The 27,707-nt window shown below is 39.4% G+C and overlaps 1 protein-coding gene across 2 annotated transcripts in view; it reads right to left on the reverse strand.

The window, feature by feature from the left end:
• Nucleotides 1-27,707, reverse strand: part of myo16 (myosin XVI) — a 313,223-nt gene that overhangs the window by 188,834 nt on the left and 96,682 nt on the right. For both annotated transcript variants that reach the window (XM_063006388.1, XM_063006387.1), the window contains exons 9-14: nucleotides 26,609-26,759; nucleotides 25,387-25,537; nucleotides 23,035-23,145; nucleotides 18,663-18,728; nucleotides 13,183-13,310; nucleotides 6,271-6,376 (exon numbers count right to left, since the gene is read on the reverse strand). In XM_063006388.1, coding sequence (XP_062862458.1) covers nucleotides 6,271-6,376; nucleotides 13,183-13,310; nucleotides 18,663-18,728; nucleotides 23,035-23,145; nucleotides 25,387-25,537; nucleotides 26,609-26,759 — 713 coding nt within the window. The remainder of the gene's footprint in view (nucleotides 1-6,270; nucleotides 6,377-13,182; nucleotides 13,311-18,662; nucleotides 18,729-23,034; nucleotides 23,146-25,386; nucleotides 25,538-26,608; nucleotides 26,760-27,707) is intronic.

A 27,707-nucleotide genomic window follows, 5' to 3' on the forward strand; every position in this document is an offset into this window, starting at 1 on the left:
TTCCAAAATCCACACAATAGTATTTCCTATTTAACAGTTTAAAATTCTATTTAATGATGTAATGATCACACTGTTTTAAAGCCAGGATCGCTTAACACAAGACCGTAATCACATGCAATCCCAATATTCAGATATGCTTAAAATGTCAATAAACTAATGTTCAATGATAAACATATTCCACTCACTAGCTTTGAGTAATATTAGGATATGCCAGTGTTCCCATTGTTGATAAGACAGGAATGTTTTAGAAATGCAGAACCCCCCCTCCCTAATGAATTTGGTGTTTGTTTCATGGCTAACAACCTTCTTCACATATAACATAATATAAAATGAAAGTTTGGAATCATTCGGAGGCTGCACTCATGCTCAGATCGGACTGTTTTTGCTTGTTCTAATCCTTTGCATATCTTTAATATGCAGCTAAATCAGGCAGTGTGTTGGCTGTGTGTGGACGTCTCTAAAAACAAAGCCAGCCGGGTTATTACTAGCCCAAAGAATTCACTGTGAGCGGGCTGAACCAAGAAATAACAATAACGAATTTGTTACTTTGTTCAATATTAGTCAACCCCTGTGAATTAGCTTTTACCAGGGAGATGAAAAGTGATTCATAACCCAAACCAATGAAATCCGGTCTGTCGTGAATTAGAAGGTACTGGAAAATTGGTAGCACTGTTTATACGAGGGATCTTCAAAAAGTTTCTGCACTTTAATAGTCTGGTTGGTAACGGTGAGGGCGGGAGGTGTAGTAATTGGTCGTGTCTGAGAGACTAAGAGAGAGCTTATAGTTCGTATTTAGCGCAATCTGATTTCCACCTTTTTGGACCGCTCAGAGAAGCTTTAAGGGGAAGAAGGTTTTCTTGTAATGATGATGTGAAAGCAGCGGTGCATCAGTGGCTACACGCTCAACCGAAAACATTATTTGCTGATGATATTAAAAAGTTAGTGCAATGCTGGGAAAAATGCATCGGAAGGTAACAATGTAAAAAAGTGATGCGATTTGTTCTTAAAAGTTTTAATAAATATAATTTTAAAAGTTTCAACTAGTTTTACTATGGGCTTAGAGTCTGACATACAATAAAATACATGTTCCAAAATCTTTCAAAAAGTTTATTGCTAATCACATAGTGTCACCAGTGTTTCAGCATCTCCAAATTAATAGCAGGAGCAAAAAATAGCCTGATTCGACTAGTGATTTATCCAAAAATAAGAACAATAGAAAGCAAATCTTGCTGCTCATGTACGTACATACTACATAGTCTATTACGGTATAGTAAAGCATTGTAATGTGCAAGTTGTGTCACGTGTCACAGACTGAAAGTTATTTTTTTACCACAAGGTGGCAGCATTAAACCAGTTAAGCAGTAACAAGGGTTTTTTGTGTGTGTGTGTGTGTGTGTGTGAACACATCATCATCCTGGTCAGTCACAGTGAGAGGCCACACATAAAAGCACTGGGTGCCAATCCATCACAGTGTAAAACACATTCACTCATTTATTTACACAGATCAACAGCAACAGTTAAACCACTGAGAGGTAAAGTGAATAACATTGATTATTTTTTGGAAATTATTTTTTGGGGCAAGCCGTAGCCTAGTGGTTAGGGTACTGGACTAGTAATCAAAAGGTCATTGGGAAGGTCGCCTCACCACTGCCAGGTTGCTTCTGTTGGGCCCTTGAGCAAGGCCCTTAACCCTCAGTTGCTCAGATTGTATACTGTACTGTAAGTTGCGTCGGATAAAGGCGTCTGCTAAAGGCGTCTGCTAAATGCTGAAAATGTAATGGGAAATTAGCAACAGTCAAGTGGCGGGACATATTAGGCAGCAGGTGAACAGTCAGTTCCTGCAGTTGATTCGTTGGAGGCAGGGAAAGTGGGTAAGGATCTTTGCAAGGATCTGAGCAGCTTTGACCATGGACAAATTGTGACAGTACCTCAAAAAAGCTAGGTCTTGTCGGTTGTTTCCAATACGCACAATGGGTCTAAGAAGGAAACCAGCGAACTGCTGACAGGATCATGGGTGCCTAAAAATCTTTTTTCATATTAAGATTAAAAGCTAGCCTGTTGCTGCTCAGGTGGCGCAGCGGTAAAGTACGCTAGCTCACCAGAGTTGGGGTTTCGAATACATCGTATCGAATCTCAGCTCTGCCTTTCCGACTGGGCTGGGCGGCAGCATGAACAACGATTGGCTGTTGTTCAGGGTTAGAGGGTATGAAAGTCGGATCATAGGTCCTCATAACTGGTGCGACTGTGACCCCTGCTGGCTGACTGATGGCGCCTGCACAGGGCTAAGGAATAATGCTGATGGGGGTGTGGCCCTCCGTACACAGTGCCTATGAAGTGTATGAACTCGACTCGTGCAGGTGAAAAATGCACTATCTGTGCTGACTGTGCGTATCAGAGGGGGCGTATGTCAGTTGTGAGGCGTCCTCAGTCAGCGGTGAAGGGTCGAATCAGTATAGAGGACGCAATCAGGGTAATTGGACACGACTAGACTGGGGGATAAAAATTTGGGAAAAAATATATATAAATAAAAGCTAGCCTGTCAGGCAGACTCATCATCATTACGTTTTGGGTCATTATTACTTCAGGAAGACTTGGGTCCTGGCATTTGTGTGAATGTTACTTTGACATGTACCAACAACCTAAACACACCCTTCACAGTAACAGTATTTCTGAATGGTAGCAGCTTTGTTCAGCAGAATAATTTACCCTGCCACACTGAAAACTGTACAGGGGTCATTCTATAATTTGGGGTACATTTCACATCTCCAAAAAAGTACAAAAAAATTGTTCTCTCTCAATAGAACTATCAGTGGTTCAAATTAATATATTCCTTTAGTGTAACATATCCACTAGTTGCAAAGCTTAAACATAATGTTTTCCATTAATAGGTAAAATATGAAATTTTTAAAGAAAATTGTTAGAATAAATATAATTATTATCACTGGACATGGAATGTACCCCAAATTATAGAATGACTCACGTAGCATGGTTTAAGAAACAGAACAAAAAGATGAAGGTGTTGACTCAGCCTCCTAATTCTCTAAATCTCAATCCAATCAAGCATCTGTGGTCCAAATAATAGAAGTCCCCCCTTGCAACATACAGGACTTAAAAGATACCAGCAGATGTCTTGTCGAGTCCATGTCTAGACAGGTCAGGGATGTTTTCGAGGCATAAGAGAGCCCTACACAATATTAGGCAAGTGGTTCTAATGTTATGGCTGATTGATGCATATCCGTTGAGACTACAATAGCAAGTGCCTGATCCTTCATCCTTTGCTAGCTTGTTCAAACCTCAAAAGCAGTACAATCCTCCAGTGACTTCCATCATGCTTTAGATAGAGTCACTTCCTAAAGGAAGGCCTGCAGCAACTCGGAGCATGAACTGTACCAACCTGACCTTCTGTAACCTCAAATCCAAGTAAAGCCATTTGAAGTGAATTCTAAATACATACGGGACGCATTGCATTCAGCGCCTGAGGGTGATGCACGCCTAGTTAAACAATAGACATTCTACCAGTCTACAGAGTACAGCAGTGGGCAGCCTGTTAATTACATGCTTTGTTTTGATTACTTTTATTACACATATGTTTTGCTGTGCTTTGCTAACAGAACAATCTACACTGAAAATATGTTACAAAAAAATGCAGGTTTCCACCAGAACTGTAGACAATTTAATTTCCTGAAGGGTTTTAGACTCTGGTATGATGTATTTATAACAGTATATACAAGAATAAAGAGAAGAGAAATAAATGATAATGAAAATATGTTGGAGGTGCTCAAATCCCAGGATTCAAATCCCAGTCGGGCATCTACATACAGACATGATTGGCTGTGTCGTGGGGTTGGGGGATAGGCATCCTGTCCGGGGTGTGTTAATACATTGTGCCTAGTGATTCCAGGAGCATCCAGAGCCACTGTGACCCTGACCCTGACAAAAACTGGTGGTTGAAATAAATAAAATAGCTGGTTGTTTTAACCAGCAGTTTTTGTCAGGGTCACAGTGGCTCTGGATAGAAGTCCCACCTTGCAACATACAGGTCTTAAAATACATAAATATGTACATACAGGGGTTGGACAAAATAACTGAAACACCTGTCATTTTAGTGTGGGAGGTTTCATGGCTAAATTGGACCAGTCTGGTGGCCAATCTTCATTAATTGCACATTGCACCAGTAAGAGCAGAGTGTGAAGGTTCAATTAGCAGGGTAAGAGCACAGTTTTGCTCAAAATATTGCAATGCACACAACATTATGGGTGACATACCAGAGTTCAAAAGAGGACAAATTGTTGGTGCACGTCTTGCTGGCGCATCTGTGACCAAGACAGCAAGTCTTTGTGATGTATCAAGAGCCACGGTATCCAGGGTAATGTCAGCATACCACCAAGAAGGACAAACCACATCCAACAGGATTAACTGTGGACGCAAGAGGAAGCTGTCTGAAAGGGATGTTCGGGTGCTAACCCGGATTGTATCCAAAAAACATCAAACCACGGCTGCCCAAATCACGGCAGAATTAAATGTGCACCTCAACTCTCCTGTTTCCACCAGAACTGTCCGTCGGGAGCTCCACAGGGTCGATATACACGGCCGGGCTGCTATAGCCAAACCTTTGGTCACTCGTGCCAATGCCAAACGTCGGTTTCAATGGTGCAAGGAGCGCAAATCTTGGGCTGTGGACAATGTGAAACATGTATTGTTCTCTGATGAGTCCACCTTTACTGTTTTCCCCACATCCGGGAGAGTTACGGTGTGGAGAAGCCCCAAAGAAGCGTACCACCCAAACTGTTGCATGCCCAGAGTGAAGCATGGGGGTGGATCAGTGATGGTTTGGGCTGCCATATCATGGCATTCCCTTGGCCCAATACTTGTGCTAGATGGGCGCGTCACTGCCAAGGACTACCGAACCATTCTGGAGGACCATGTGCATCCAATGGCGGTGCCGTGTATCAGGATGACAATGCACCAATACACACAGCAAGACTGGTGAAAGATTGGTTTGATGAACATGAAAGTGAAGTTGAACATCTCCCATGGCCTGCACAGTCACCAGATCTAAATATTATTGAGCCACTTTGGGGTGTTTTGGAGAAGTGAGTCAGGAAACGTTTTCCTCCACCAGCATCACGTAGTGACCTGGCCACTATCCTGCAAGAAGAATGGCTTAAAATCCCTCTGACCACTGTGCAGGACTTGTATATGTCATTTCCAAGACGAATCGACGCTGTATTGGCCGCAAAAGGAGGCCCTACACCATACTAATAAATTATTGTGGTCTAAAACCAGGTGTTTCAGTTATTTTGTCCAACCCCACAGTATATATATATATATATATATATATATGTATATATATACACACACCATAACATTAAAGCCATAACATTAAAACCACCTCCTTGTTTCTACACTCACTGTCCATTTTATCAGTTCCACTCACCATTTAGGAGCAGTTTCAATTTTACAATTACTGACAGTAGTCCATCTGTTTCTCTACATACTGTTTTAGCCTGCTTTCACCCTGTTCTTCAATGGTCAGGACCCACACAGGACCACCACAGAGCAGGCATTATTTATGTGGTGGATCATTCTCAGCACTGCAGTGACACTGACATGGTGGTGGTGTGTTAGTGTGTGTTGTGCTGGTATGAGTGGATCAGACACAGCAGCGCTGCTGGAGTTTTTCAATACAGTGTCCACTCACTGTCCACTCTATTAGACACTCCTACCTAGTTGGTCCACCTTGTAGATGTAAAGTCGGAGACGATCGCTCATCTATTGCTGCTGTTGGTCATCTTCTAGACCTTCATCAGTGGTCACAGGACGCTGCCCACAGGGCGCTGTTGGCTGGATATATTTTTGGTTGGTGGACTATTCTCAGTCCAGCAGTGACAGTGATGTGACTCCATTAGTGCTGCTGTGTCTGATCCACTCATACCAGCACAACACACACTAACACACCACCACCGTGTCAGTGTCACTGCAGTGCTGAGAATGATCCACCATCCAAATAATACCTGCTTTGTAGTGGTCCAATAATAACAATAATAATAACAATAATAATTGTTATTGTTATAATAACAACAACAATAATAACAATACAAATAATAACAATGCATTTCAAATAATATTCAGTAACAAACACCAGCTTCAGTGTCAACCCTCTTTATAATTTAAACAAGTTGTAATGTTTAGTTTGTGTCATGTTATCATGTTATTATGTCATAATGGGTTCGGTTTCTACATCTACCACAAAGTGACAGAGGGACTTACATGTTTCATGCGAGGCTCCAGGGCAAAGCCTTTCGGGCATGAGCGAGCAGCCAGGTGCTTCAGAATGTGCTTACAGGCCTCTGATTTTCCTGAGCCACTCTCTCCACTAAAACAGGTAGAAAAAAGGTAGAATATAAATTACACACTTTATCTACAACATGGCTAGTAAAGAACATTAGGGCTAGCATGAATGCAAAAACACAAAAAAGCATTGTGACAAATGACATCATAACACTCATTTTGTTTTAAACCCAATTCCAAAAAAAGTTTGGACAGTAGGAAAAATGTTACAGTGGTACGTTGTAACTCGATGTGCCCTAAACTTAAAATCTTTGAAACTCAACACCCTTCATCAAAAAATGTGTACCCTTAAACTCAACATTTCCCTTAATGAAATAACCGTCAGATTCACTTTGAAAGCATCCACATGTATCTGTGTTTAGCTGGATTTTCCTCCTGTTTCACTTTTAAACTTGTGTTATAGCTTGGGGTTCTGAGAAATGGTAAGAATCAGTTTTTATTTCAGTGTTTTTATATTATATTTGTGTTATTTTCAGTGTATAAGGGTCAAAAACAACCCTATTATTTTACATTACCACTCCCAAAACCAATTGACGTTGAGTTTCAAGGTGCCACTGTAACTACCCTGGTGAAAAAAAAGTATACTTAAGTATACAAATCTTCAATATGCTAAGTGCATTAAAGTGTATTATTATCAAACTAATGATCAATACACTTAAAGAGTGTACTTTAGTTGTACAAAAATAATACAAAAGCTCTACTTTAATTGTATTAAGTGTACTAAACTGTACTAAATTGGGACAATTTTAAGTATATTTAATTCAACTTAAGTATACTACTGCATGTGTATTTAATTCCGTTTCACATACACTTAAAATAAAGTTGAAGCGCATTTAATCAGTATTTCAAGTGCACAGAGTACATTAAAAATAGACTTTAAATATATTTATTTTAGATCAAAAACATTCTTACACTTCTTTGTAGTTCAGAGCAAAGCTTCACAGCCAAGCTGAATTGTAACCAGCAAAGGTCTTTATTTTTTTTATATTTTGAGGTGGTGTTCAGACTTTCACATGTCATTTCTTATGTGTTAGTGTGTTTTACCGCTGCGCCACCAGAGCATTATAAACACAGGTGTAGTCTACCTTATGGATTCCTTATGACTAGCTATGTAAAGATGTTTGTTGTTAACGCTTTATTGTTCTAGTCACTTTAAAACACACTTGGAATGTAAATTTTAACTCGTTCATTCAAGTACACAATACATTTTTATGTAGTGAATTCCTTGCAAGTATAATAAAATCCATTAATTACATGCAAAGTAAAAACACATAACATAGTATTAAAAAGTACCTGAATATGTTCTTTAATATGATTAATTTATTTTCCATATTAAAATTAAAGAATAATGAAATATTTTTAAAATAACAAAAATACTATTAACATTTTACCAATAAGTAACTTCATGTTAAAAAATACAAATTGTTTAACATTCTTTGCAAAAATATACCAAACATCTATTATGAAAACAAGTATATGAGATGTATATTAAATTTAATGAAAGTTAATTCTATAATTTTATTTTATAAGTATACTTCATGGTAAAGTATTTATTAAAAGTATAATTATAAGTATACCTATATAAGGTTGGTATTACTACATATGTCATTACAGTGCTCATAAATAAATATACTGATGAATTTGTATTTGAAAACAAGTATATGAGAAGTATATTAAATTAAATGAAACTTAAACGTAACTAAAAGTATACTTCATGGTAATGTATTTATTAAAAGTATACTTTTTGTATATATGATATAGTATGATAAAAGTTTACTTGCTCAAAGTATGACTAATATATTTTTAACATGTTTGAAATAAGTACAGAAATTTGCTAGTTTATTTATTGTATACTTAGACGAATCTTAGTATATTTTAAGTACATTTAAGTACACCTTTTTTTCACTAGGGTAAGGCCTAACTATATGCTTATTCTAAAAATGACAGCTGCAACATGTTTTTAAAATGTGTTGACCAGGGTGTGTTTACCACTTTGCTTCACTAACTTCCCTTTTCTAACAGTGTTCTGTACTCATGTGGGAACTGAGGACACCAAATGTTGTATTTTTTTTTCCATTCTTGCTTGACAGAACACTGCTCAACAGTCAAACCTGAGTTGTCATATATTGGGCTTCGTAATGCACTACACATTTTTAATGGAAAACAGGTCTGGACTGTCAGACACAGGCAATGTTGTAGCTTGGCATCATCTTGCTGAAACAAGCAGGAAAGCTCCTGTTGTGCCAAAATGCATTCGTTTCCATTAGCAATATAGAGGCCCTTGTAGATATGCAAACTATCCATGCTATCAAGACTGACAGACCCCTATATTATCAATTCAGATGATCAGGTTCCTCTATGGTTGGAGAGCCAAATGACCTTTATTTTCAAAACCAGTTAAAAAGGTGAACTCATTATACCCCAGCACACATTTCCACTTTGTCTCAGTATCTCAGATAAGCTTGAGGCTAGAGAAGTTGGCTGCGCTTCTGGATGTTGTTGATGTTTCTGATTAATGTAGCTGTCTTACATTGCATTTGTAGACGAACTATAATGAACCATGTTTACTAAAAAGAGTTTTCACAAACCAGTGGGGTTATATTTATTACCAAAGCATGTCGGCTTTTAATGCAGTCTAAGGCAGTGGTCCCCAACCATGGGGTCGCGGACCAGTACCGGGCCGCACAGAAAGAATAAATAATTAGAGATCGCTACAAAAAAGGCATTTACATTTCAGAAACTCTTCGGGTGTTATTGTCTTATCACCACTAGGTGAAAAAAGCTAAGGCTTTAGACTGATTTCCCATTTTACAGTTATTCTATTTTAAATCCTCCCACTCCCACAAGTGAAATGAAATGATATCTTATATGAAACCGGTCCGTGGTGCAAAAAAGGTTGGGGACCGCTGGTCTAAGGGATAAAGGTCACAGACATTAATTAACCCATTATGCACAGATATGTCTGTACGTACTATTTTTAATAATGTTATGGACTGTAGATGATTCCCTAAATTCCCTTAAATTCAAAATTGAAAAATCTGTGGACTATTCAGTTCAAAATTCTCCCATAAAGCACAAAACCACGACCTATTGACCCATCCTTGGTCGTAAAACACTGGATCTTTCATTAATGCTTCTTTCATAATTCTTTTATAGCTATTATAGCATCACCTGTTACCCAGTTACCTGTTTAACTAAAAAGTTTCAAAACAGAATTTTTTCTTCAGTGTTATATTGCCTATGTCCAATTTGTTTGACTAATTTGAAGGCATCAAATTAGTAAGTAGGAAAGTTTCCACAAATGGAATAAGGTGATAAGGTAATACATTAAAATATCTTCCAAAATAACTATAAAAGGTAGTTAACAAAATTACACTTATCAAGCCTTTTGTTTTGATTTGCATTTACCTTCTGTCCCAACTTTTTTTGGAATTAGGTTTGTAAAAATGTTCTATGTAATTACATATATTGGCCCAGATCAGTAAATGTGATCCAATACCAAGAAGACACTGGGTCTGTCTGTAAACCAAGTGAGCTGCCTTGCTGCCTAGTGCCTACTTAGACAGCTGCCTAATTAAAGCGAATCTAACTGAAATCGAACTTTAGAAGGCAGATTATTTAGACGCACTACATAGGCAGCGATTACATCATCAGCTGTTCCCACCTACCTCCGTGTTGTTAGCTTACTAAGCTAACAGAGTTAGCCTCAGGCCATTTAAAATAATGGGCTATGGTGACACAACCATAACTGACGAACCCAAAATTGAAAATAAATTACACTTGTACACCTATATAAAATGTAAAAAAAATATACTGAGAATTACTTAATAAATAACTCCATTTGGCCGCTCAGATGGCGCAGCAGTAAAAACACAAGCTAGAACACCAGAGCTGGGATCTCGAGTACATCGTATCAGGGGCTTTCATGGGCTGAGCGCTGTTCATGGACTGAGTGGACTGAGTGTGTCTGTCCATACACAGTGCTGATCCGCATATGCGCTTGTCAAGTGTAGGTAACAAGATGCATACGGCTGCTGCCCACGTGTCGGAGGGGGTGTGGGTTAGCTTCGTTCACAATCAGAGCCAGGGTCGGCATTAGCGGAGAGGAACCATGACGCAATCGGGCAATTGGACGCGCTTAAGTCTATATTTGAAAAATAATGTGAGAAACTATGTGCTGCACTGAATGCAGCTTCCTCGTTATTCAGTGAGATTATCAGTCAGAATAAGGCATCTTAGTAAGCAGCATTTAAGGCATCTAAGAATTGAGACAGTCCTTTTTTTAGGAGTGTGCTAGAGAGCTCACTAGGTTTTCAGACAAACCCAGTGTCTGCGTCAACACAAATAAAGCTAGAGAAGCACCTTTGCATTCTTAAATGATGGGACAGGGGGTCTGAGAAGGGTATCTGGGGAGTGTTAGTCCTTTTTCCCATTATGGCCTTCTACTTCTTATTTTCTGAGAGGTGATTCCTCATTCCCCTGCTAACCCTCTCATTTGTTTTTTTAGATTATTTCTAGGCTGGACTTAAACTCAAGGGTATCATGCAATTCCCACAATGTGTGTGTGTGTGTGTGTGTGTGTATGTGTGTGTCTGAAATGGACTCGTTTCTTCAGTTCTTTACTCACTGAAGTGTAACAATACAGGTCTCTTCTCACCTGAGGGAAGTGTGTGTGGGTGTGTGTGTGTGCCTCAGTGATGAATTACCCATGCAGGGTATTCAAACGGTTGCCAGATCCTCTGTACTGAAGCAAAATGTGCTGCCAGTGGTGGTATAACTGAGTCAAATTGCGAATAATGCTTTATTTGCAATTAAGCTCAGATGAAGACAAAGTGTACCCCACATCAACACTCACTCACTCAATCTCTGTGTGAGTGTTTAACAGGTCTGGATTTCCACTCTGTCCCTGTGAATATTAATCTCACTGAGTGTGTTAAACATGACTGTCTCAGCTGTGGCTAGAGAGGACTTAACAGAAATGCCTCCATTTATTAGCATTAACATATTAAAAAAAAGAAAGAATGGTCTAACATACTGTAGCTCAGCCATTCTCTTTCTCTCTCTTGCTCTCTCTCTCTCTCCCTCTCTCTCTCTCTCTCCCATACACACACACACACACACACTAATAAGTGCTTAGATATGCACAATTCCACTGAAATCTCCCCTCAGGTGTTAACTGAGCCGTGCATTTAGGAGCACATCTTCAGCCGTGATATTAGCAGATACATAGAAAGCGTTTTATTGATCTATCTAATTTTCATCAGCACACGTGCCATCCAACCACATACTAAGAAAGCTGGGTGGCACGGTGGCTTGGTGTGTAGCACTGTCGCCTCATCGCAAGATAAGATAAGATAACACTTTATTGATCCCGAAGGAAATTGCAGTAAAGCTCCTGCAAACCTCCCAAGAAGGTTCTGGGTTCGATTCCCAGGAGCAGTCCTGGTTCTTTCTGTGTGGAGTTTGCATGATCTCCCTGTGTCTGGTTGGGTTTCCTCCGGGAGCTCCGGTTTCCTCTCACCGTCCAAAGACATGCAAGTGAGGTGAATTGAAGATACAAAACAGCACTTATTGATGGAGCAGGTAGCTGATACCATAATTCTGTAATCAAAAGCTGGACGGCAGTGTACGGCAATATGACTACAAAAAGCAAGCAAAACTCCTGCTAATGCAGATCAACAGCAAATCATTTTAATTCATTCATTTATTCTTTAGTAATTGCTCTAGAGTCTATCCATGGAACAACATACCAGTCTATTTAAAGGTACCACACCTGTTCGTTTAATCCCACCTAGCAGCAATTTAAAGTTGCCAATCCACATCTTTGGGTGGAGTAAATCGGAGTTTTTACGCTGTATGCCTATTAAGCTCTGTATTGATTACAATATCCTGCATTAATTTTACTGATACTCCTAAAGCAGTATAGCCCATCCTGAGCATTGCATTCAGCCTAGGTTGGCTTTCTGTTAATCACTAGGATGAGCACTCAGTAATCGGTCAGAATAAGGCATCTCAGTAGGCAGCATTTGAGGCATCGTAGAATTGAGACAGGTTTCTTCTCAGAAGCGCATCTAGGATGATGTAAAATGCTGTTTATGTAGAGAACTCACTAGGTTTTTAGACAAATTCTGTGCCTGGGAGAAAACCGGAGCACATAAAAGGAACCCACACAGACACTGGAAGAACATGCAAACTCCACACAGAAAGGACCCGCACCACTCCTCCTGGGAATCGAACCAGGACCCTCTTGCTGTGACAGCCACCCTTATTTATTAATGTCCTTAACCTGTCCCTAAACCCATGTATGAAGCTAAAATAAATTAGATTGCAATATACATGCTATTATTGTTTATTTATTGTTCACGTCAACCATGACAATAGATGTTTCATAACCTGCTTTTAGATAAATACATATTAACCCTTTTCTTATCTTACAGCCCCAGTGGCCCAGACTGAAACATCGTTGCAATATTTTGGGTCAGTGGACATATTTATCCACAGGCCATTGCTGCTGGCCCATACCAATCAATAAACGTAAATGATGTCTACAGAAGTGTGCCCCGCTGTAGCTATTTATAGACTGCCTTTCGATTATTTATTGGGATTTATATGGGCAGACATAATTTTTTTTAAGGTTAATTATCCATTGATTTATGTAAAGCACTTTAACAGTCTGGATTGCTTTATAAACTCATTTGTCTTCCTTCCTTCCTTCCCTCCCTCCCTCCCTCCTTTAGCCCTTCCATCTTTCTTTTTTAATTTAACAGTGACTAACAGTTGTGGTAAAACAACCTCCAGCATCTCTGGACTTAAGGATAAATGGAGACGTACCTGATGATGAAGCACTGAGGGTGCCGTTCCTGCAGCATCATGTGATAGGCTCGTTCAGCTGAGGAGAAGATGTGAGGAGGAAGAGAGGAGCAGAGACGACCACTGGAGCTCAGATACAACTGACTGACCTGATGTAGACAGAGGGAACAGATACAGGGACAGTAATTACATGTTTTACCTAAAGTTTTAGAGCAAACGTGAGGTAAATGTGTAATCTATCCTGTATAACCTAGTTGAAAATACTGCAATACACATCTGTGTTGTGTATTGATATGAGTGACCCTATCTAATCATCTTTGAGCTTATAGTGCCCTTCTCTGAACCCGCTTCAGTGCCCCCTGTGGTGCAATATAAGCAGCCGTTTGAAAGGATGCTATAGATGCCTTGATCTGTCTTAAAGAAAGCATGTGATAGCCCTTTCCTTACAAGGCTGGAATCTGCTGTGTGATTGGGAGACTTAGCTAGCGTCTGGGAGTTGGCAACAATTAATCTGAGAGGAATTATGGGTACAAATTTAATATGACCCAATAAAGAAAGACTTCATTATAAATTAAAAACCTAATTAAGATTAGAAAGTTGGCACAGTGTGAAGCAAATGTGTGATCATTTAGAAACATTTAGTGCCCGGTGCCAAACTGGTGGCTATAAGCTGTTATTACATTAATTCATTTGTACCTCCTGAGTGTGTGTGTGTGTGTGTGTGTGTGTGTGTATGTGTGTGCGTATAAATATGAAGGTGAATTTATTTCTGCTCTTTTGCAGAGGGCAGGAAGCTAACGCTGAGATCTCATTACCCGCATTGATGGAGACCCAGCATGCACACATTCAAAAACACACACACACACGTACACACAGAGTAAAAGTGAGAGAGACAGACAGAAAGAGAAAGAGAGAGATAGAGAGAGGTAGAAAGAAGTACAGAGGACACAAGAAGGACACAAGTATGGTGTAAAATAAAGAAAGAGGGTTGATGATTTAAAAATAGTGTAATTAGGGTAATTATATGCTGAACTGGTGATAAACAAACTGAATGAATAATAAAGGTAGATGCTTCCTACAGAGTAAGTTAAACTGTACACAAACTGTAACTACAGTCTTATGCAAATGTTCAAACAGCCGTAGCATAGCATAGTAAATGTGTCCTAGCTTTTGCATCTGGTGCCTCAATGGCATTTAAAGAAAAATCATATACTGTAAACCACCTTATTGTGGCAACATTACTAGCACTGTTACAAAAAACAGCAATGTTGTTATGCACATAGATCTGGTTAGTCCTTGACACCTCAACCAGACAGACCAGTGGGAGTGATTACAAGAATAATAAAAAAAACCACAAAGTGTATAACAATACTACTCACCAATGATCAAATATCAGTGGGAACCCCAAGCTTTTTTTGCTGCAACGAGACCCACCTTTTAACATTTTAGCTAAGTATGATTGTCAATAAAACGGAAAAAAATTAATTTATTCTTTCTGTGTGGCCCGGTGATAAATGATCCACGAACCGGTACTGGTCCGTGGCCTGGTGGTTAGGGACCACTGAGATGTTTGTCTATCTTGTTTTAATCATGCCAGTCACCCAAATATTCATATTCTTGATTACAGACATACATTTTAATTGATTTTCTTGATTTCTGATTGTTATCTACATTCGCGATATGTATTATTCAATTTCTATGTAAACAATTCAATAATAACAATTTCAATTGTTGTTTTATAGCTTTACTTATTATTTAATACTGTGGTGTTAAAACTATTCAAAAAGGCATTTCATTTTATAGTCCTGGGTTTGATTCCCAGGTGGGACGGTCCGGGTCCTTTCTGTGTGGAGTGTGCATGTGTCCGCGTGGGTTTCCTCCTGGTGCTCCGGTTTTCTCCCACAGTCCAAAAGACATTCAAGTGAGGTGAACTGAAGACACTAAATTGTCCAAGACTGTGTTCGATATAACCTTGTGAACTGATGAATCTTGTGTAATGAGTAACTACTGTTCCTGTCATGAATGTAACCAAAGTTTGAGCGTGTAGCCACTGATTTCAGATCATCATCAGATGAAAATCTTCTTTCCCTTAAAGCTTCTCTGAGCGGTCCAAAAAGGTGGAAATCAGATGGCACTAAATCTGGACTATAAGCTCTCTTAGTCTCTCAGACACGACCAATTACTACACCTCCCGCCCTCACCGTTTCCAACAAAAATATAAAAGTGTGGAGAGATCCCACAGTAAGTACCACCTTTCCACTTTTCTAGAAATGGGGGCTCTTCAAACAATAATCCTAACCTAGTCCTGTTTGTGTAGATCTTTATTTTCAGAATTTGAATACTGAATTTGAAGGAAAAGACCATTGTTAGTTTCCTAACATGACTTGTCTCTTACTTTTCATTTCTTTAAAATCTAAAGATGTGGTCTGTTTTTCGGCATAGCTACAGTTAAAAAGTTTGCATCCTTTATTGTTCCTAAGCAATACGAACATTCATATCTAATTTACGACTTACTATACTTTAATAACTGGCAAGGGAATAGACAGTCTGAATAAATAATATGCAAATTTAATGAGCTGTACCATCAGGTTACCCATCAAAGAGTTACCAACCAGTGCCAAATATTACCAACACATGACAGGTGGCTGGTTAATTTTAAGCCCTGAATGTAAGTCTAAATGAGGGCTGGAAGATCTACACCAAGACCAAAGCCATTAAGGAAATGCATTGCTGGATGAAATATTGGTGCAGTCCAGAGGACAGAGAGGTTACAGAGAGAAAGTTACACTGGGAAAGTGAGGGTAAGAAAAAGTTGGATGAAGTAACATAGAAAAAAAGATCATCTATGACTGAACGCAGGAGAAGCCAAGCCTAAAATGAGATTTAGACACAGGGTGCCATTGAGGGCTGACTCCCCACCCACTGACCAAGCTGGACCTCGCCGTATGCCTCTGAAAGTGAGTAAATAAGCCCTGTTTAGATCTAATCCTCTTCAACTACCATAAAAGCATTAATCTGACAGATGGCCATCTTGTCATCTTTTATTTCTTTTTTATAGAGCAGGCCTTGATTGGCTTCCTAATGAGCAGGCTCACTTTTGAATAGCACAGCTGTGCTCGTGAGCTGGGCCATCCAGTGCTGGACCAAAAACACGAGTGCTGTATAGAGGTATGGAGTAATGCACATTTATTATTTAACTATCTGTAACCAATACGTAAGTACGTATTTAATATTAAATTAACTATTAATATTATTTTACTATAGTGCACAGTCTTTTTAAATGAGCCTCTACCAAACAGTTGAGATGATCACAAAAATGATGCATCTTTTCATGGATGATTTTTCAGCTGCTAGCTTCAAGTCAACATATAGATTAGAAATAGAGTTTTCTTAAAACCACAGTGTCATCTACCAATAATATTGAGTTTTACACATCAACCAAGCAGTAGATACAGCCCAAACAAAATTATTTAAATACAGCTTATTAAAGTAAAGTAAGCTTAACCAAATGGGTTAGCAGACCACAATGGTTAAGTAAAGACTAATAATGAAGTATAATTAAGTAATAAAGACAATAATGAAGTAAAGACACACACACACACACACACACACACACACACACATAGACCAATATACACCTGCCAGGCATAACATTATAACCACTGAAAGGTGAAGTGAATAACACTGATTATCTCTTCATCACAGCACCTGTTAGTGGGTGGGATATATTAGGCAGTAAGTGAACATTTTATCCTTAAAGTTGATGTGTTAGAAGCAGGACAAATGGGCAAGCATAAGGATTTGAGTGAGTTCAACAAGGGCCAAATTGTGACGGCTATATGACTGGGTCTGAGCATCTCCAAAACTGCAGCTCTTGTTGGGTGTTCCCGGTCTGCAGTGGTCAGTATGGTCCAAGGAAGGAACCGTGGTAAACCGGCGACAAGGCTCATTGATGCATGTGGGGAGCCAAGGCTGGCCGTGTGGTCCAATCCAACAGACGAGCCAACACAATATTAGAAAGGTGGTCATAATGTTATGCCTCATCGGTGTACGTCAGAATGCATCAGGATGCATCAGAATGTGACTATGTAGAAAAGTGATGTAATTTGTTCTGAAATTCTTAATAAATAGAGTTTTAAAAAGTGCAGAAACCCTCGTACACACACATATAAAAGAATAATTTTAGTTATAAAATATAAAAGGAATTAAAAGGTAAAATTAACTGACACAATTAATTTAATTATGATTTTACTCATCATACTTGACTTTGTAGGTCAGGAGTGAAATGTGCCATGTCAAAATAATCAAGGGCAAGTACACTTTCCCAATAGAAAATCCATTATCACTACAATAACCCACAAACATGAAAGAAAACTTTCATTTCTGTGCATTAGGGCATCAGGGCAAACAGAATAAACAAAACTTTCATATTGTTTTTCATTTCATTTTCATTTTTTACCACCACATTACCTGCAGTGGGTCCCATTCCACCAGAATTATTGGGCGAAAGGCAAAAACACTCAAATCAGTGTGCCAATCAATCACGGCACTTTAATCACCTCTTTTCCCTCCAGACGTAGCCAATCACATCTGTGTAAGTGCACGGCTGGCCAACTGTACCAGGATTCCAGCAGTAGTGGGCTAGCGTATAAGACTCACATTTAACAACTGTAAATGAATATATTTTTAATATTGCATTCCAGAATTTTAGGAGTAAAATTGAAAATAAAAACAGTGCATATGTATAACATGTTTGTGTATGTATAACATTTTGCATGGATGATTACATGACCTATATTAGTTTTTTAACTTAATCCAGGTCTGTTAGCAACTATTAGGTTAGTAAATAAGTATTGTGGGCCAGTTGGGGCAGTGGTAGCCTAATGGGTAGAGCTTTGGGCTATTCAGCTAAAAGGCTGAGAGTTCGAATCCCAGCTCTGCCATGCAGCCACTGTTGGGCCCTTGAGCAAGGGCCTTAGCCCTCTCTGCTCCAGGGGTGCCATACAATGGCTGACCCTGGCTTCCAAACAAGCTGGGATATGCAAAGAAAGAATTTCGATGTACTTTATGTCTGTATATGGATAAATGACAAATAAAGGCATTCTATTCTATTAAAAATGTCTCTTCTATGAGAGAATCTTCAGGCTGGATCAAATCTGCCCAGTTGAATTTGTACATGCCAGGGTTAAGTTATGCCCATAGTGATGAAGAAGGGAAGATTAAAAAAGGATTAAACATAAATAAATACATGTAAGTAAAGAAATTAAGAAGAATCTTTGAGAAAGATAACAATGAAGCAAGACTTATACAGTCAAGTAAGCAGATCAGTGCACAATGTTGATTATCACTACCAGGAAACGAATGAATAATTGATTATGAGATCAAGGCTATAAGCTCAGGTTTTTTAATAGGTCATAAGCTAGAAAATACACATTACATCAGTTAGACAATAACTTTCACAGGACTTAAGAACACAAACAGCATACAGATTCAGTACTCACGAGATTAGAGTAGATTGGAAGGTCTTTGTTGGGGTTTACGAGAAGTAGAATGTGTCCAATGTAGGTCTGCAAAAGAAGAAGCTCAAAATCAGACATAAAAGCTTTATAATGGAACAACAGGCTTGAACCCTTTATTTTACCATCAGGAATGGGTGCTGTACCAGAGGACTGAGGTAAATCAATATCCCCACAAGCTCATGATGTTTCTTTGTTTAGCAAACACTGCAGTAATGTATGGTTAAACATCAATTCCTCCTAATTTTTTTTCATTCAAAGGTATATTATATTCTATAAGATCAGAGGTATGTTAAATTAGAGTGTGGGTACATATAGAATCTCTGCAGAACATTAAAAAGGGCACATAAATCTTAGGTAGTGTAGATTTTTTTATGTGCATTTTTATTTATTTACATTTGACTTACTAAATATTCTGTTTTTAAACAGCATGACATCATGGCTAAATGCTCAAAAGAACATAATTTAATACTAACCAACTGAAAACTCGTAGTATTGATGGATTTTATAATGTGTGTTTACTATTCTCTTAAATATAATGCTCAGGTAGCGCAGCGGTAATACACACTAGCACACCAGAGCTGACATCTCAAACTCGTGAGATCAAATCTCAGCTCTGCAACCAGCAAGCTGGGTGCCTACATGGACAATAATCCATGCTTATCCATCAGGTTGCCCTCATAACTGATGTGATTACGACCTCTGCTGGCTGATCAATGGTGCCTGCAACAGAGACGGGGGATAATGGGGATCGGTGCGTGACTCTCTGTACGTGAGACTGAGCCCCATATGAACTTGTCACATGCAGGTGAAAAGATGCAGTCGGATACTGCACACGTTTTGGAGGGGGAGTGTGTTAGTCACAGTGGAGAAGTAGAGTCTTTTCACCAGCACGAGATGAGTTCATATGCAGATCAGCTTTGTGTACGGAGAGACACACCCTGATCAATGCATTATTCCTCGTCTCTATGCAGGCGCCATCAATCAGCCAGCAGAGGTCGTAATTGCATCAGTCACGAGGTCACGTCCGGCACCCCCCCCTAGATCAACAGCCAATCGTTGTTCATGTATGCACCCAGCCTGCCGGATGGTAGAGCTGAGTTTCGAACCGACGATATATCCACTATATATCCACTATATACAGAACTTTCAAATCAAAACCACTATACACTTTCATAATGACAGACCATCATTAGGCTGTATTGCTCACGATCGAAATAGCTATTCCCGTTTCCTTTCTCCATCACTCTCTCTTTCCATCAGTCCTGATTCTCTCTCTCTTTACTTTAGACCAGTGAGCCAGTGCAGAGTGCTCATTAGGCTCAATACAAAAGCATGAAAATAGCTGCAGTTATTAGCTATTGATAAGCTCCAGCCATCAGCTGCACAGTCTTTAGACTCCCACTGAGAGTTCGCTAGCCGCCTGAAATTACTGGCCTCATGCTGCTGCTGCTGATGGCTGGTCTGCATAAACCATTCGGATCACAGGCAGAGGTGGACATTCACAAGACATACATGCAGATTATACAATACGACCAAGACTCAATTACCTACGTTTATGAAATTAACCTTTGGAACAAATATAGTATTTAATCCCAAATAAGAACTCTCACAGAATGCTTCCGTCTTCTGTACCTTGTAAAGAATTACTAGTTAATGTGAATTTAAAATACTGAAGTAGCTCTGCTAATAGTATTTGTGTTACTGCTACATTAACTATGTTAAGTACTCAGCTGAGTTAGTTAAGTAGTAAAGCTTTAATTTTTAGTACATGACACTTAGTGTTTGATATTTTAATGGCCCACTATAAACTTATTGGTTAACGGTTAACCAGCGACTAATGATGGTCAATTGTTGGTTTAAAATATTTGGCAAAATTCGCATTCCTAGTGTTGAGTGTAATGAATTGGGTTTCATTAGCGATCAGCCACAGACAATTCTGAGATCAATGTCAAAGCATGCCAATGCCAAAGAAAAAGGTATAAATAACACCACCAATGGACTCTGAAGCAGTAAAAACCTGTTTTCTGGAGAGATGAATCACAGATGCTTTACCATATTAGTGACCATGGTGTAAATCGATACAAATAACACCACCAATAGACTCTAAAGCAGTTCAGCATGTTTTCTTCAGAGATGAATCAGAGATGCTTTACCATCTAAGCAGAACCAACTCCATATTAGTGACCATGGTATAAATCGGTATAAATAACACCACCAATAGACTCTAAAGCAGTAAAAACAGGTTTTCTGGAAAGATGAATCACATATGCTTAGTTTACCATATTAGTGACCATGGTATAAATCGGTAAAAATAACACCACCAATGGACTCTTAAGCAGTACAGCATGTTTTCTTGAGAGATTAATCACAGATGCTTTAACATCTAAGGAAGACCAACTCCACATTAGTGACCATGGTATAAATCGGTATAAATAACACCACCAGTGGACTCTAAAGCAGTACACCATGTTTTCTTGAGAGATGAATCACAGATGCTTTACCATTTAAGGAAGACCAACTCCATATTAGTGACCATGGTATAAATCGGTATAAATAACACCACCAATGGACTCTAAAGCAGTACACCATGTTTTCTTGAGAGATGAATCACAGATGCTTTACCATTTAAGGAAGACCAACTCCACATTAGTGACCATGGTATAAATCAGTATAAATAACACCACCAATGGACTCTAAAGCAGTAAAACATGTTTTTCTTGAGAGATGAATCACAGATGCTTTAACATCTAAGGAAGACCAACTCCACATTAGTGACCATGGTATAAATCGGTATAAATAACACCACCAATGGACTCTAAAGCAGTACACCATGTTTTCTTGAGAGATGAATCACAGATGCTTTACCATTTAAGGAAGACCAACTCCACATTAGTGACCATGGTATAAATCGGTATAAATAACACCACCAATGGACTCTAAAGCAGTACACCATGTTTTCTTGAGAGATGAATCACAGATGCTTTACCATTTAAGGAAGACCAACTCCATATTAGTGACCATGGTATAAATCAGTATAAATAACACCACCAATGGACTCTAAAGCAGTACAACATGTTTTCTTGAGAGATGAATCACAGATGCTTTATCATTTAAGGAAGACCAACTCCATATTAGTGACCATGGTATAAATCGGTATAAATAACACCACCAATGGACTCTAAAGCAGTACACCATGTTTTCTTGAGAAATGAATCACAGATGCTTTACAATCTAAGCAGAACCAACTCTATATTAGTGACCATGGTATAAATCGGTATAAATAACACCACCAGTGGACTCTAAAGCAGTACAACATGTTTTCTTGAGAGATGAATCACAGATGCTTTATCATCTAAGAAGGACCAAGTCCATATTAGTGACCATGGTAGAAATAACACAGCCAATGGCCTCTTAAGCAGTACAGCATGTTTTCTTGAGAGATCAATCACAGATGCTTTACCATCTAAGAAGGACCAAGTCCATATTAGTGACCATGGTAGAAATCGGTATAAATAACATTACCATTGGACTCTAAAGCAGTACAACAACTTTTCTTGAGAGATAAATCACTGATGCTTTACCATCTAAGAAAGACCAACTCCATATTGGTGACCATGGTAGAAATCGGTATAAATAACACCACCATTGGACTCTAAAGCAGTACAACAACTTTTCTTGAGAGATGAATCACAGATGCTTTAACATCTAAGGAAGACCAACTCTATATCAGTGACCATGGTAGAAATCAGTATAAATAACACCACCATTGAACTCTGCCAGGTTGCCACCGTTGGGCCCTTGAGCAAGGCCCTTAACCATTAATTGCTTGGAGAATAAACTGTCACAGTACTGTAATTCGCTTTGGATAAAAGCATCTGCTAAATGCCAAAAATGTAAATGCTTTACCATCTAAGAAAGGCAACTTCATATTAGTAATTAACAAAGAGACCTTGTGAGAACTTGCTTTTGTCGAGTCTCTGGCCTGAGTGCAGCCAAATCCACAGAGCTGCCATGCACACACCAGAGCCTGGCAAGACTACAGACGGGAGCCTCGGATCAATCCGAGACCACAAAGCACAGTGGCTGAGGGGAGTACATAACAGAGTGATTTCTAGCTCCTGGCAAGCATATAAGCATGGGATGAGGCATACTGAGACCAGTGGCTCAGACAGAGATCAAAAAGTCTGTGTGTGTGTTTAGGGCAGGCATCCAGGCGTTTCTCCCTCCCAGCCATCTCGAGAGACAGGAGGAAGGGTTCAAATGAAGTTCTGCTTTCAGAGCAAATCTGAATGGGTAGCTCATTTATATATACAAGTGAGTTTAGCTAATATCATGTGTGATTAGGAGAACTTACATAGATCTGGTTGTTGCTGAATCGTTTCTGCATCTCGTACAGAAGGCTGCTGTCTGTCAGCTCACTCAGAGATGCTAAGTCATCATTAGGTGCTGGGGGCATTAGCTTCACCTGAAATATAACAGATGTATTACAGAGTAAAACACACAAGTTTTAAAACTGGCAACCAATCTCAAACATGACCAAACATGCCAATCTCATCGTTTTTAGTGCGTCCAATTTTTACCCAATTACGTTATGCTTCCTCTCTACTGGTGCTGACCCCTGACCCGATTGAGGAGAGCGAGACTGTCACACGCTCCGACATGTGTGCAGTAGCCGACTGCATCTTTTCACCTGCACTAGGCGTGTTCATAGGCGGATCAGCTTTGTGTATGGAGAGACACACCCTAATCAGCATTATTCCTCGACGCTATCAACCAGCAGAGAGGTCGTAATTCGCTCAGTTATGAGGTCCCTATCCGACTTACCCTACCCTATGAACAACAGCCAATCGTTGTTCATGTAGCCGCCCAGTCCAGCCCGGATGGCAGAGCTGAGATTCGACATAAGTGTGCTAGTGTGTTTTTACCGCTGCACCACCTAAGCGGCCAATCTCATAGTTTTTAAGGAGAACTATGTGTTAAAGGTCCGTATGCATCAGTGTATTGCCACATCCAATTATCCATTTCCATACCCATAACTTAAAATATAATGTCAACCAACACACCTATGCCAACATATTTTGGTAAATCAGTCACCCAAAACTTTAAAAGACTTTTCTTTGTTTGTCTGTCTGTTAAAAAGGTTCAAGAAAATGAACATTTATTAAAATTTACTCTTGTTTTTACTGCCTTAAAAATAAAATGTCCTAACTTTATAGGGAATGGGGTCCTTATGATATAATTATTATCCTAGAATATAAAAAGCTGAGATAAAAAAAAGAATGTTAAGATTTTTTAGTTTTTATGTCTGATGCTCCAACAATTTAGGCCACTAAGCACTTCCAAATGCTTTTTAATTACCTTTAATGAGGTTTTTATTACCTTTTATGAGATGAGGTGTTACATGCTGTTGATTGGTAATGAACAGGTAACAACCATATTAACTAAGTTGTGATATACTTTTAAACTTCTTTACTTTTACTGTGTTTCCATTATTTTGTCCAGCTACTGTATATGGTCATGGTATGCAATTTGGGCATAACCATAGCATCCCTTCTCCACTTATCACATACACTGATTAGGCATAACATTATGACTACCTCCTTGTTTCTACACTTTTCTATACTTTGTAGTTCTAAAATTACTGACTGTAGTCCATCTGTTTCTCTGCATACTTTTTTAGCCTCCTTTTACCCTGTTCTTTAATGGTCAGGACCCCCACAGGACCACTACAGAGCAGGTCTTTTTTGGGTGGTGGGTCATTCTCAGCACTGCAGTGACACTGACATGGTGGTGGTGTGTTAGTGTGTGTTGTGCTGGTATGAGTGGATCAGACACAGCAGCGCTGATGGAGTTTTTAAACACCTCACTATCACTGCTGGACTGAGAATTGTCCACCGACCAAAAACATCCAGCCAACAGCGCCCTGTGGGCAGCGTCCTGTGATCACTGATGAAGGTCTAGAAGATTACCAGCTCAAACAGCAGCAATAGATGAGCGATCATCTCTGACTTTACATCTACAGGGTGGACCAACTAGGTAGGAGTGTCTAATAGTGGAGAGTGAGTGGACACGTTATAAAAAAAAACTCCAGCAGTGCTGCTGTGTCTGATCCACTCATACCAGCACAACACACACTAACACACTACCACCATGTCAGTGTCACTGCAGTGCTGAGAATGATCCATCTGTGGAGGTCCTGATCATTGAAGAACAGCATGAAAGGGGGCTAACAAAGCATGCAGAGAAACAGATGGACTACAGTCAGCAATTGTAGAACTACAAAGTGCTTCTATATGGTAAGTGGAGCTGATAAAATGGACAGTGTGTAGAAACAAGGAGGTGGTTTTAATGTTATGGATGATCGTGTATAGATGCAGCCACTTTGATGTATTACTTTAGTATTGCTTTATAAATATAAAACCTGTTTACATTTCACTTTAAAATGAGGATCACCATGGTTTAGCTAGATTTCTCCAAATCATCACGTTTTACGACAGATACCACACACACACTATAGTACAACAGCACAGCAAGACAAATTCATTCATGTAAATCCAAATTCCAGACAAGCAAGTATCATTCCAAGTGTAGTAGATGCAAAACATCTATCTCAGTTCTCCAGTGGTAAGAAGATAAATGCAGGCTCTGCTGTCATAACAACAGCAGATGCTACTATGATCTAGATATATGATCTAGTCTACTTTACCTGTTCCAGTTTGCTTGTGGTGCTAGGATAGGATCCATCCACCCCGCTGTCCTGTGATGACTGATGTGTCAGTGCTCCACCCGAGTCCCGAAACATGATGTCCTTTTCTAACAGGCTGTCCCTCTTGGAGATGGGTACCGTCATGGGGGTTCTACAGGTAACAGTTTAGAAGTTAGAATGAATACGTTCATTTCAGGAAACAGTGATAGCTCTTGATAGCTGTCGATCACAGGAACATTTTTAGAATTTTCAAAACTACAAAAACATAAAACTTAGTTAAATAGTAGCAAAGTATTAGATGTGATCATGTGACGAAATTCCATGTGTCCGAGTTCATTCGGCATAGAAACCGCCAAATCAAATATGCAGCCGAAATAATGGCATAACTTAAATCATGATGCTACCACCATCATTCTTCACTGTGGCGTTTTTGATATTATACGAGCAACCCTTCTTATCCTCCTTGTTATTAGTCTAATAGCACATTATGGAACCTTGCATGGCGCACTTGTCGAGCTGTTGTTATATAAATCGTCAACTTGCAAATTAACTAACTAAGCGTAATGACATTGTGTTCGTACACAGTCGAGTCACATTATTATGACCACTTCCTACTTTCGACGGCGGCAGCACATAGCTCATGAAGAAAATCATGTTTTGTGAGCTGGCTTGGTGGGTATATAAGGTGTGCGATAGGCTGTCTGCACATATATCCCTCGTTGCTCTCATGGGTAAAAGTACCATGGGTAAAATTGTCTTCCCTGGGGTGGATGGGATCTTCCAGCAAGACAATGTGACATGTCACATGACTAGAAATGTCCAACAATGGTTGGAAGAGCATGACCAAGACTTCCAAGTGCTAATTGAGCATCTGTGGGACCACCTCGATCGCTGTGTTGGATCCTCCCCCACGCACCCTCCAGCAGCTGTGGGATGCTCCAGATATCTGTGACAACCTACCAGGACCTTATTGAGTCACTCCCAGTCTGTCTAGCTTCTGTCCGTGCTGCACACGCCGGTTCTCTGGATATTATCTGGTGGTCATAATTATGTGATTAAACTGTGTATTTGTACCATTCAGTAGGGCTTAATACTTTTGTCCGCCCCTTTTTAAGTCCCCTTCCAGTAAATGTAAACTGTATTAAAAAACACTGTTCATTCACCACCTCAAAAATATCTGATCATACTGTATATGTCGTATATATCATGCGAAGACACGTACAGTTTTTTCACAGACATGCTGACGTCCTTGTCAAATTCTTCACAGTGTTCATTTAACTGAGGTGAAAGGAACGTCTGGTCTTTTGCTCTCTGCAGCCAGAACTCCTCTGCCTTTATCAACATTTCTGCTATTTGATCAGAAACAGCAACATCTGAAAAAGAGAAATACATTCACAACATGATTTTTGCTCAGACGTATGTATGGATCACTCTTTGGCGTGACAGAAATAACGACTGCCTTATTAAAACCGTATTAAAAGGTAAGATTTCAATACAGTGTCGACTGCAGAGAGGAAAAAAGCTGGATTAACTAATCAGGAAGGTGAGTTCTGTCATGGTCTCCACACTGGACTCAGTGGATGCAGTAGGGGAATGAAGGATGATGGCCAAGCTGTCATCCTTAATGGAAAACCTTCCACCCACTACATAATACAGTTGCAACACTGGCAGCTACTTCAGTCACAGGCCTCTCCACCTGTGGTCCTCGAAAGAAAGATATTGCAGCGCCTTCCTCCCTGCTGCTATCAGACTTTACAATCAGCACCGCCCCAAGCAGCACACCAGAAAATCACCATCACAATAAATAATCTGGTCTCATATCTGCACTTCTTTAAAGGGAACCTGATTCAACACACAATGTGCAATACTTCAACAATTCTACTTTATTACTGTGCAATACCTTTTATATACCTTTATATACCTAACATTAAAATCACCTCCTTGTTTCTACACTCACTGTCCATTTTGTCAGCTCAACTTACCATATAGAAGCACTTTGTATTTCTACATTTACTGACTGTATTCCATCTATTTCTTTACATACTTTTAGCCTGCTTTTACCCTGTTCTTCAATGGTCAGGACCCTCACTGGACCACTACAGAGCATTTATTATTTAGGTGGTGGATCATTCTCAGACACTGACATGGTGGTGGTGTGTTAGTGTGTGTTGTGCTGGTATGAGTGGATCAGACACAGCAGCGCTGCTGGAGTTTTTAAACACCTCACTGTCCACTCTATCAGACACTTCAACCTAGTTGGTCCACCTTGTAGATGTAAAGTCAGAGACGATCGCTCATCCATTGATGCAGTTTGAGTTGGT

This window comes from Trichomycterus rosablanca, chromosome 12, assembly GCF_030014385.1.
Source record: "Trichomycterus rosablanca isolate fTriRos1 chromosome 12, fTriRos1.hap1, whole genome shotgun sequence".
Classification (NCBI taxonomy): Eukaryota; Metazoa; Chordata; class Actinopteri; order Siluriformes; family Trichomycteridae; genus Trichomycterus; species Trichomycterus rosablanca.